The sequence below is a fragment of the Phoenix dactylifera genome, chromosome 8, assembly GCF_009389715.1.
Source record: "Phoenix dactylifera cultivar Barhee BC4 chromosome 8, palm_55x_up_171113_PBpolish2nd_filt_p, whole genome shotgun sequence".
Lineage (NCBI taxonomy): Eukaryota > Viridiplantae > Streptophyta > Magnoliopsida > Arecales > Arecaceae > Phoenix > Phoenix dactylifera.
Window position 1 is genome coordinate 5202782 of NC_052399.1, and position 10568 is coordinate 5213349.

The following is a 10568-nucleotide window of genomic DNA, read 5'->3' on the forward strand; positions in this document are numbered from 1 at the left end:
CAAGGCGAAGAAGAAGACATACTGGAGTCCGGATTCTTTGCACTTGATGGTCTTATACTGTATCTCCATTTGGATTGGTCACACTCATAAGTAGTGGGTGATTGAACGTGTAGTGCGATCCACTCCAAATCTCATTTTAGGTTATATTCAGTCCCTCAAGGCTACTTAGTAGCTGGGATCCACTAAAACAAAATATGGTGAAAAGATCTCTCAACTTCTATTTTTTGGGAAATTTTTGTCACCGTACCACGACTCCTGGTACCATTTCATGCGAGCATTTGGAAATTAAGCTGCAAACCAGTTGAGCAATTTGATTCCCCCCCCCGCCCCCGCTTATTTTTCTCTTTATTTATGCACGAGTTTGTAGCTAATATATATCAACACTTATGGCAACTAGCCACACGAGCCAAGACCATGCATGAGTTGCAGGGGATTTGGTCCACAAAACGCACCATGTAGCACTTGTATGCTCTGTTGAGCTGCACCTAAGCTGCATAAAACTGCACTTTAGTTGCACCATACCGCACATATCGAGCCATGTAGGAACTATATATGAACATGAAATATCTTACGAGATTGAAATGCGGCATCACTTGCAACTTAAGATCGCCGCCGCCTAAGGGTTAAATTCTGGAATCACTAGGCACTTTGGATTGAATTTAATTGCTCTGCTTTTCTCCTCTTTCTTGACACTTTGTTTCCTCTCTCATATGTAGATTCCAATATAGATATAAAAGTCCCACACATCCCTATCAATATCTCTTATAGTGTTCTTTCTGAAAGATATGATGACTCACTGCCAACCTTCTCTCAGGCATGGAAGAGCACCTTTGAGCTTGCGCACAAACGTTCTCCTTCCTAAAAGCCAAATCCAACTCATGCCCAACGATCTCAACCCACTCAGCCATTGTGGGCCAAGGCCTCTCCCTTGTGACCTGTCCATGCGTGGTAGAGGGATGGAAGCGGTTCAAAAGACCAGGACCAAAAGGGCGGATGGGGTCTCTCCATAATTCCCACTGCATGGTTTGGGGGATCCATCGTAACACAAACCCATCCCTCCACAGGGCCCATTGAAGCTGTCCCCTTCTCAAAGGAAGCCAACCTTTTCATAGGTTCAATGCATCCACCACATCACTAACACCCTCCCTAGCTCTCTCCCTCTCTCTCTCTCTCTCTCTCTCTCTCTCCAAAACACCACCAAAGAGGATGAGATCTACTCCCCAATCTCCCCTCAAAAACTTCCTCACCGGCAATCATTCACCCTCTGAATGAAGCTTTTCAGAGGATCTGTAGCTTTTTGTTGTCAGCGTCAGCCATTTGGATATGTCGTGCATGCAGATGCAGTTGTTAGCACGTCCCGTTCGGTCGCCCGGAGAGAACGGCTGGGGAAGCAGCACTCCGTGATGGTTTCTGGCATGGGCTAAGGAAAGCCCGAAGAAGTCCGAATCAATAGGTCTGATGACAGACAGTTGTACATAGTGTTTCTGTGAGCTTGTGTAAGACTTTTGCACAAGCATGTGAACGTCCTTCATCATCCATATGCTCCCGAGAAGTGACGCGTATTCAGGTCTAATTTGAGGCTGGCCGGTTGAAGCTTGTATAGGTGATCTGTTCTGCTGGAGTTGAAGCCGTATGATGGAGATTTGTGTTGCTTTCAAGCCCATGTAGTTAATGCTTCGCATCTACCATTATGAGGGAACAGCATGAACCATAAGAGATTTCGAATGTCGACGGACCATTGATAAAGAGAGGGATGCTCGCAGCTAGAGAATGTCTTTCAAGGGACCATTGATGAAGACTTTGTTTGGTTGAGGCATGAGTAACAACTGCGTATGATATGGAAACAAGTGTGATAACCCTAGAGATGACTAGGTAATTAGGTCACTCCATTAACAGCAAACTGTTTAGTTTTAACTGCATTCGATTAACAGATGACCAAATAAACCTTTTCCTAGATGTTATATATATAACACATAATTAGTTCATAACCTTATGCATTTATAAAGTCCTTAATATTTATTAATATAGCAACAATATTTCCATTACTATAATGGTAATGATTATAGTATTATTATATTATAAATAAATGCAATGCATGCCAGTATAAAATATTATAACAATTACTATCATATTATATAATAATAATGATTACAATGTACAATGTTATAATGTAATAGAAACATTATTTTAAAATTATAATAATTTTAATAATATGGCCTATAAATCAATGGGCACTCTCTGGAACATTTAGAAGGATACAGAATTATGACAGGAGCTAAATGAGAGGACAAAACCTTATTTTCTGACAGTACCATACAGCACTGTAGAGACACGGCTTCGGTGATAAGCATATTATGACAGTACCACATGATATATATGCATCTCATTCTTTATTAATCTTCTCTCTTTTCACCTGGATAGTAAATTAAGAAAAGATTTATCAATAAATATAAGAAGATGGTAGAGACACTACTCCAGTGACATAATAGAATTTTCTGATCCATTATAGGAAACAACTAAATCAAACTTTAGCATGCACCATGTCCCATTCAATACTCTTGTTCATGGGGGCACCAATTTTTTTTGTAATTATCATCATGAAAATTGTATCATAACTATTATAACGATAATTACTACAGTAATTAGGCCATTATAAAATATTTAGACATTTATACAGTTAGATATATGAATATCTTTATCAGTGTAATCGTAAAAATATTAATAATATGTTTGTACAGTTTATATAAAATTATCATGTCAACTATATCATCATTATTATAGAAATCCTATCACTATAAATTATTTAACAGTATAATAGGTATATGATTTATTGTAATCACTGATACATATTCATAATATTTATTATTATAAATAGTAATTATTGTATAATAAGAATCATTATCATACAATGATACTAGTTAAATAATTATATTATGATTATAATAGTAATTGCTATACTATTAAATGATTATTGCTCATAATATCATTGTAGTCATTTATTTTTGTAAAATTTATTTGATATTATAATTATTATGTACATTATTAGGATAATTAGCTAATATTTTATAATATATTTATTAAAATAACCGATATATTTAAGATATGAAAATTGTATGATTTATAATTATAATTTATGTTATGTGGGTGAGAGGGTGAGATAATACAAGTTGCGAGATAGGGTTTAGGTTAAGTTGAAATTTTTAGGACATTATTTTATACATTGCAAGGAGTGGTAGATTGATGCTCCAACTTTGACCATCTTGCTTTTGAACAAAATAAAAGGCCTCCCTTATGGCCATAGAATATAGTTATTAATACTTATTCACTAAAAAAGGCAACTCAATGCACAAGACTCCTACTATCATGACGTCTAAAGAGGATCAGATCGACATAAGCAATCTTATCCCTGTGCTTGGAGCAAATTTACTATATATTGCGTCAAGGCTCCAAGGCATATTCACTAAACAACAAAACTATTGGGTGAATTATCGGAGGGCGATATTCGAAAGTTTACTAAAAAAAGCTAATGCCATGTTGATCATAACCAAATAGAACCGGCACCTTTCGGTCATCGAAAACACGAGGCCGTGGCACATTAAAATATATCATACGATAAGATTATTTTTTTCCCTTTCTTCATAGAAAATAAACAGACGAGAAAAATACATGACAAAGGTATATGCTATACGTTGCCTTGCACGTGTGTGGGGAAGTACATGGTTCATGTGCAGGTGTGTCATGCATGGGATGATGAGGAGGGGCAGGCTTCTTGATCGGGCTGGGAGGAGGAAGGGCAAACGTATGCGGTCGAAGACATGGCAGAGACAAGAGCCAAAAGTGCGAGTCAAAAGGGATTTGTTGAGTGGAAGCTGGTGCACCACCCATACGCTTCCGTCCTTGCCCTCTCCACATCTTGGGCCTCACACGCGTCGCCCACCTGCAAACAGACACAGCCCTTCCATTATGCGCCCCCCCACAAATACGTCACCTCGCATGACAAGCATAGTAACCTCATTCATATAAAATATAAAGATTTCAAAAATAGCATTGCCCGTCTCCTTCAATTAATATACAATGATAGGTTTAGGTAAAATTTGCTGTCTTGATACCGGACACCATACCAGTACCATATTAGTATAGCATTAGTACGGTACGGTACGGAATTTTTTTTAACGTATCAAGTACCAGCATCGAACCGGTATGGTACGGTATATTCTGTACTATCCAGTTTGGATCGGTACGGCGAATTTTCATTTTAAGGCAATCTAGATGGTACTCTAAATGAGATAAATTTCAGTGCTCTTATCAAGAAAGTTCTATGGAGAATAATGGTAGGAACACCATCTTCTAGTAAAGGGTTGAGAAGGGAGGTGCTAATTGATGGATGAACATCCTATTAGCTTATAAATCAAAAAAAAAAAAAAACAATTCTAAATTATTTTGGTTGGTTCTTTTTTAATTTGAAAATGCTTTTATATCAATCAAAATTGGGGTTCCCTTGTGTTTTTGCATTGGTTTGCTCGGACTAAGATGAATCAAACATGATGTTTATCATGAGTTATATTAGATGCAAGGCAAGAAAGAAAGAAACAAAGAAAGAAAAAAAAGAGGGTGCATAGTTGATGTGATTGAGGACTGTGTGATAACACGGGCCCACATATTGATATTAAGGTATATGTCCAGTTTCCATCTGGTATGCATGCTTTTGGCTTGCACGAGCTGGACTCTACACGCTATCTCCATAGAAGTAAGATACTTCTTCGCTCTCTCTGACTTCATATCATTAGACATCGCTAAACTTTTATAACTTCATCTCGGCAAGCATTGCATTGTTGTCACCTTAATTACTAGGGTTGGCAAACTAATTCTTTGACATGGGGAGAAGATAGATATCGTTGGAAAAGGCGACAAGACTGTTTAGAATCTTTCCTATCATTTCCCCATATAGAACAGTCTTTCAAAATATAATCTTATTGTTCAGGAAACATAAAGAGCAAGGTGTGGTCCCTGCTCATCTGCCTCTCTCCCTAACAATACTGCACATGAACAGGTGGTTGGTAAATTCGAAGTGCACCTGTGGTGTCGCCATAGGTTCCAAGTCCAAGCTGCAGTCATAGAACGAGCTTGCTGCCGAAAGCTTCATTGAAAGAAACTGTTTATACACACAGGAATGGAGATTCGAAAATTGTGAAAAAGAATTGAAAGAAACATACATGCAACAACAACGAGTAAGAGATGGATCACCTCAACTTGGTTCTGCAGTGATTGCACATAGTTAATTATTTCGTCGAGCATCCCCGCCATGCCCATGGCCTACAAAGCCATGGTCACTCTTTAGAAAATTTAACAGTATAATGATAGATATCAAGTCATATTTCAGATAGTATATACCTTATAGCATCCAGGAACAAGGTCCTGCAAACATCTCATTTTTTCATTAATCCTCTCCCTCCTTACCTAAACAGTGAAGCAAAGATTTGTCAATGTCAGAAGGTGGCAGAAGCTAGCACTACTTCCATGACAAACCAGATTTTCCGATACATTGTATGAAGCAACCAGCAAGCAAACATTATCACCATGGCCCATTCAATATTCTAATAAGTGGGTGCACCCAAAAGAAATTTTGTGAGAAATGGCAATCTTACCCTTTCAGCTAGACTGTGGCTGTCAGTAGCTTGGCCTCTTCTTGCCCTGACATGAACCACCTCCTTTGGCTTCACCACTTCCTTTGAATTGCTCCTCCTCCTCTTCACACTCCCTGAACCCTGAAAGGCAAAATGCAGTACAAAAGAAGGCAACGCTCTTTAATAGCTCTTTCACCTGCAAAGAGTGAAGAGAATAAACAAGGAATCGAATTACAAGGGCAAAATAAACATACAGTCTTCCTCTTGGACTTGTCATCTCTTAAACAACTCTCTGTAGGAGGTTCAGAGGAGTTCGCAGAGCTGGTCTCTGGTGCTGCCTTCGCCTTCCTTTTCCCGTCTCCAGGACTCTGCTCCCCGTTGGAAGTCACAGGCTGACTAACGGTAACCGGTTTCGCGCACTCCAGGGGCAAAAAGCAAGACAAGTTATCAGCGAATGGCATCGAGAACTCAGGCTGGTGAGACAAATAGTTCTCACTGGGGAAGCCCATCAGTCCCACGCTGGAGTTCTCCATGGCAGTGCAATTAAGCTCTGCAAACTCGCCCATCAGCTCACAGCATGGATCCATTTCCATGAAGGGGAGAGAGGGCTTAAGGCAATTGAAGTTCTCCACAAACTCCGCCATGAATTGAAACGGAGTCCTTGAAAGGAGTCCTGAGAAGAGGAGAGATAAATGGAGGGGGAGTTTCTGGGAGGAAGCCTGCAATTTGTTTTGAATGGGAGGTGCCTCTGGCTCGTGACAAGGAATAGGGAAATGAGCGATGTATAGTTTCTAATAGAGCCCCAGATTCTGTGGTTAGGTTCGCCTTGCGGGTCAGTCTCCCAACTCTTGGATTTATGCTGAAAAATTTATACCAGTTAGATTTAAATAGCAGTGGGAACACTAATTATAAGAGATGCCACAGTATAAAGCAATCAGGAACTCCCGTAAAGCATTGTGCATCCTTGGATGGCTGTCCATCAGTTAGGTTTAAATAGCAGTGGCAACACTAATTGTAAGGGATGCCATAGTATAAAGCAATCAGGATTTACTGCAGAGTGCTGTGCATTCTTAGATGGCTGCCATCGGGAGATGGACCTCCATCAAACAAAACACGATGTGTATAACATGTCACGAGCTCGTGGATTGCCTTGTTTGATGGTTGTCCATTTTTTGATGGCGACCATCCACTATTGCACATCAATCTGCGGTGCAACGCATGCATCGTAGAGAATCCGTGCCTTAGTATAAAGTATTGATGATGACAGAATTCCTGTTAGATAAGGAGAGCAGGGATTTTCTTAGATCAATCTAATAGTCTTCTCAATTTAAGAATTGATAATTGATGGTTCTATATAGTTCTTCCCTCATGCAGGGTGAATACACACACACACGATTAATCACAATTTCAAATCCAAAATTTCTTAATAAAGTGCTTATCCTTATAAAATCCTCACAATTTCTAAATGTAACAAAGGTGGAAGGTCGGATAGAACCTTCATTAATTTTTGAAAGTATATGAAATGATTCTATGATAAGGGCTGAACAATTATGACACTGTGTTCTCGCCTAATGTTGGGTTTGAAGAACTATTAGAAATCTGTTTTTGGTATGGATATTGAGGAGTATGGACCTGAGTTTTGTAAGAACTTTTTATTCTAAGGAATATGTTTTTCTTTTGTGGCAGAGAAATTATCTCTATCTAGATCACCTTTGGAAACTATCAGAGGATTTGTCCCCACTTCTCTTGTAATAGTCCCCTTGGTCTCCATTCTTGTAATTCCACTTGTACTTTGGGGGAAGTTTCTCACTTCCTCCATTGTGGCGTCAAAAGATAAGTTCAATCATAATAATGCCTAAAAAAATTTTGATTGGCATTTCTCTAAATGATTTGGTATCTATGTATTTCGATCTAAAAGAAATCACTTCTCTTCTGAAAATCTCTTCATTGGGTATATCCTTTTGTCTTGCAGACAATATAGGTGTAGCTTACTAGGATCACTAAACAGAACATTTGGCTGACTCTTTAATCATTACACTTCCTTGCACCGTTGTTTTTGGTAAATTGTTACATCTGTAACATAACATGGAAAATAACCATCTAACTAGAGTTGAAACTAAAGACTGAAATGCGTATGTTGTTGCTTCACCCTGTGGAAAGAAGTTAGGTTGTCAGTGGAGGAGAAACCATCCTGAATATATTAATTATCTCTTGTCTATATACATTTAAGATAAGTTTAATTTGAGGGAAGAGAGATGGGTTGTAATGTCCAAGTTAGCTATACCTTTTCATCTCCAAAAGGATTTAGAGGGGAAAAAAGGGGTTAGCTCTGCCATTAAATGGAACAACAAGGGTTATTGCTGGACCTACATAAAATATAATGGGATTTATAATTTGGTTTGAAAGGCTGGCCACATTCATATACCCCATTAACATACCAATAAGCATCTGTACCATTACCTGAAATTTCTAATCCATGTGTATTGCACTTCAACCTTGTGGAAAAGAAGTTGTCTATTATGCAGCGGAGGTAATTCATATTGATTAATGTTCTCCCGTCTCCAATGGCTTAAGAATTGGATAGAATAATTTACAGAGGTTCAATGGAGAGGCAAAATGTTTGTAGTCCCCTTTTTCTTACCGGTTGAAACAATTGAGTATTAGGATTGTTGCTGGAAATTGGACCCGGGGGCCGCCGCGAAGCCGGGGAAGGAGGAGCTCCGCTGCTGTAGGAGGCGGGCGGCGGTGCGCCGGCTGGCTGCGTCCTCCACCGCGGGGGGTGTGCAAGTCCTGCAAGGAAAACCGGTGGCCGGGCTCCCCGGCGCCGGCCCTCCGATGCCTAAGTCAGTGGGGACAAGTATGTGGAGAGAGCAGGGAAGAGAGTATATGGAGAAGACAGCAAGAACATTAGGATAAGATAAAGAAGACGAAGAGGATGATGTCCTCAATTGCGTCTGTGCTTCCCGGCGGGTTCAGTCCCGGGGATCTGTTTCCGTTTTCGTTGTCCCCCCCCCTTGGTTCTCCCAGGTTCCCTTTTATAGGAGGGGATTACGTTACCTGGGAGGTAACCGGGGGATTTGTCCCTGTCTGTGATAATTGGGCACGATTTGGCCCATTTATGGCATAGTGGAGAACGGGGCCGAATCAGACCGGAACCAGGGAGTTGTCACGGTCGATCGGACCTGTTGGAGTGGTTGAACCACCGGCCGTAGCGGGCCTGGGGTCTGTGGATGGTAAGTGCATTTATTACCGAATGAACCGGCGGTCAGGTAGAGCCATGCGCTCTGATGGTTCAGTGATCCGGAGATCGTCTTGGGCCGTGTTCATTAAATGCCTGAGTGCATCGGAGACTTGAGGGAGTCTCATGCATTAATGGCAGGTCGTGCCGAACGCCTGCGGAGATCTTATGCCTTGATGGCTTGGAGATAGTGGCAGGTCGCAAGCCGTAGGAGTTGTCAAGTCCCTTGGACTTTAGGCGGAGGTTGAACATTTGGTTAAGGCATCGGCTCGGCAAGGGTGCCGAGCCGAGCTGGTCGCCCAATGGGGCGCCCTGTGGCGGGGCTGCTTTGAGCACTCCTGGTCGGCGCCCTTTAGGCGAGCACCTTCTAGTAGAGCGCCTCGGCGCTGTCTTTGGTCGGCACTTTCTAACCGAGCAGCTTATTTTGGTTGGGCACCTCTTGGCACGCACTCTGGTCGGCGCCCTCTAGTCGAGCGCCTTCCTGGTCGGCATCCTTTGGCCGAGCAGCTTTCTGGCCGGCACTCCTTGGCCGAGCAGCTTTCCGGTCGGCGTACTTCGGCCGAGCGCCTCCGTGGATGTATGACTTGGGGTTTTTCCCCCAACACTACCTCCCGACTTCCGAGCTCCAGTTGGCTACCAGCTGGAGTGCGGGAAGTAGCTTTAATTGGGTCATTACGAATTCCGAAAATTTCGATTTACTGCGCGTTTTGAGTTATCGAACGCTTCGAGGTGCCTTTAATAGGCGGCGTCTCTTCTTTCCCGAAGAGCCTCATTATTGGGACACCTTTTGCGAAGCGTCCTCGCGTCGTGGGCTCATGATGGGGCCGCACGATCTTCGATTGCGGACGCCTTTCCGTGCGATCCGATGGGGCGCTTTAGTGTCCGAAGCGCTAGCCCTAATTAAATGCGTCGTTCTGTCTTTTGGATCGACATGCGTCGCCATCTAAACAGGACACAGCGTTTTTCTCGCTAATCTGGGCCGTTGGGGAGGTCTATTTAAACTCTCCCTGGCTCCTTGTCCTCTTTCTATTGCCTTCTGCTTCCAGCTTTCCTTCCAGTCTTCCTCAGACCGAAGTTCCTTCTCTCCGGCGTTTCCCTCAGGTCCCTCTTCTTTTTGATTTCTCTCTCTTGCAATGGGTTCTTTGCCTAGCGAAGTAGTGTCCACCATGAGTGCCCTGGAGGTCGAGATGACCGAAGAGTGGTTTTTCCCTCTTCACGGGTTCCGTTTGGAACCCGCCAGGCGAAGGGATCGGGTAACCGATCCTCCGGTAGGCCGGATCGGAGTGCACTCGGAGTCACTCTGGGCCGGCCTCCGATTCCCTCTCCACAGTTTTGTGAATGAGTTGCTGGCGGTATGCCAGTTGGTTCCGGCGCAACTCACTCCAAACGCTTGGAGGACAGTGATGGGTTTCCTGTCACTGTGTTTACTGCAGGGGATTCCTACCTCTGTCAACGTCTTCCGGCGACTTTTTATTTTTAAGTCGAACCCGGAAGACGGGGAGTGGCTCTACATCGCCCTTCGGGCGGGTCGGCCACTCTTTCAAGATGCTCCTTCGTCCATTCATGGCTGGAAGGAGAAATTCTTCTTCCTTGGTTCTGCACAGTCCTGGGGGTTTGACCCCAGGTGGAGGCCGGCCCAGCTTAAATCCATCAACAGGCTCCCCCAGCTTTCTCCGCGTGAGCAGGAGATCTTTGACACCATCCGC

General features: G+C 42.5%; 1 protein-coding gene across 2 annotated transcripts; it reads right to left on the bottom strand.

The window, feature by feature from the left end:
* Window positions 1-3595: 3595 nt before the first annotated feature.
* Window positions 3596-6461, bottom strand: LOC103712888 (transcription factor bHLH75-like). 2 transcript variants are annotated; one of them, XM_017844237.3, is made up of 6 exons: window positions 5879-6461; window positions 5646-5765; window positions 5392-5457; window positions 5245-5313; window positions 5075-5137; window positions 3596-3937 (listed from the first exon to the last, which is right to left on the bottom strand). In XM_017844237.3, the coding sequence occupies exons 1-6, from the start codon at window positions 6266-6268 to the stop codon at window positions 3845-3847; spliced, it is 801 nt and encodes a 266-aa protein (XP_017699726.1). In that variant the 5' UTR covers window positions 6269-6461; the 3' UTR covers window positions 3596-3844. The 2 variants fall into 2 exon arrangements, with proteins under 2 accessions (XP_017699726.1, XP_008797805.1); XM_008799583.4 differs by having other exon boundaries at window positions 5075-5152; window positions 5879-6458.
* Between the last annotated feature and the right edge of the window lie 4107 nt (window positions 6462-10568).

What these genes read in the sequence shown, in the direction of transcription:
- LOC103712888 (XM_008799583.4), bottom strand. Translation starts at nt 6,268, where the DNA reads ATGGCGGAGTTTGTGGAGAACTTCAATTGCCTTAAGCCCTCTCTCCCC. An exon ending in TTGTTCCTGGATGCTATAAG is followed by an intron (nt 5,314 to 5,391) that starts GTATATACTATC and finishes ATGGCTTTGTAG; the next exon opens with GCCATGGGCATGGCGGGGAT. An exon ending in CACTGCAGAACCAAGTTGAG is followed by an intron (nt 5,153 to 5,244) that starts GTGATCCATCTC and finishes GTGTATAAACAG; the next exon opens with TTTCTTTCAATGAAGCTTTC.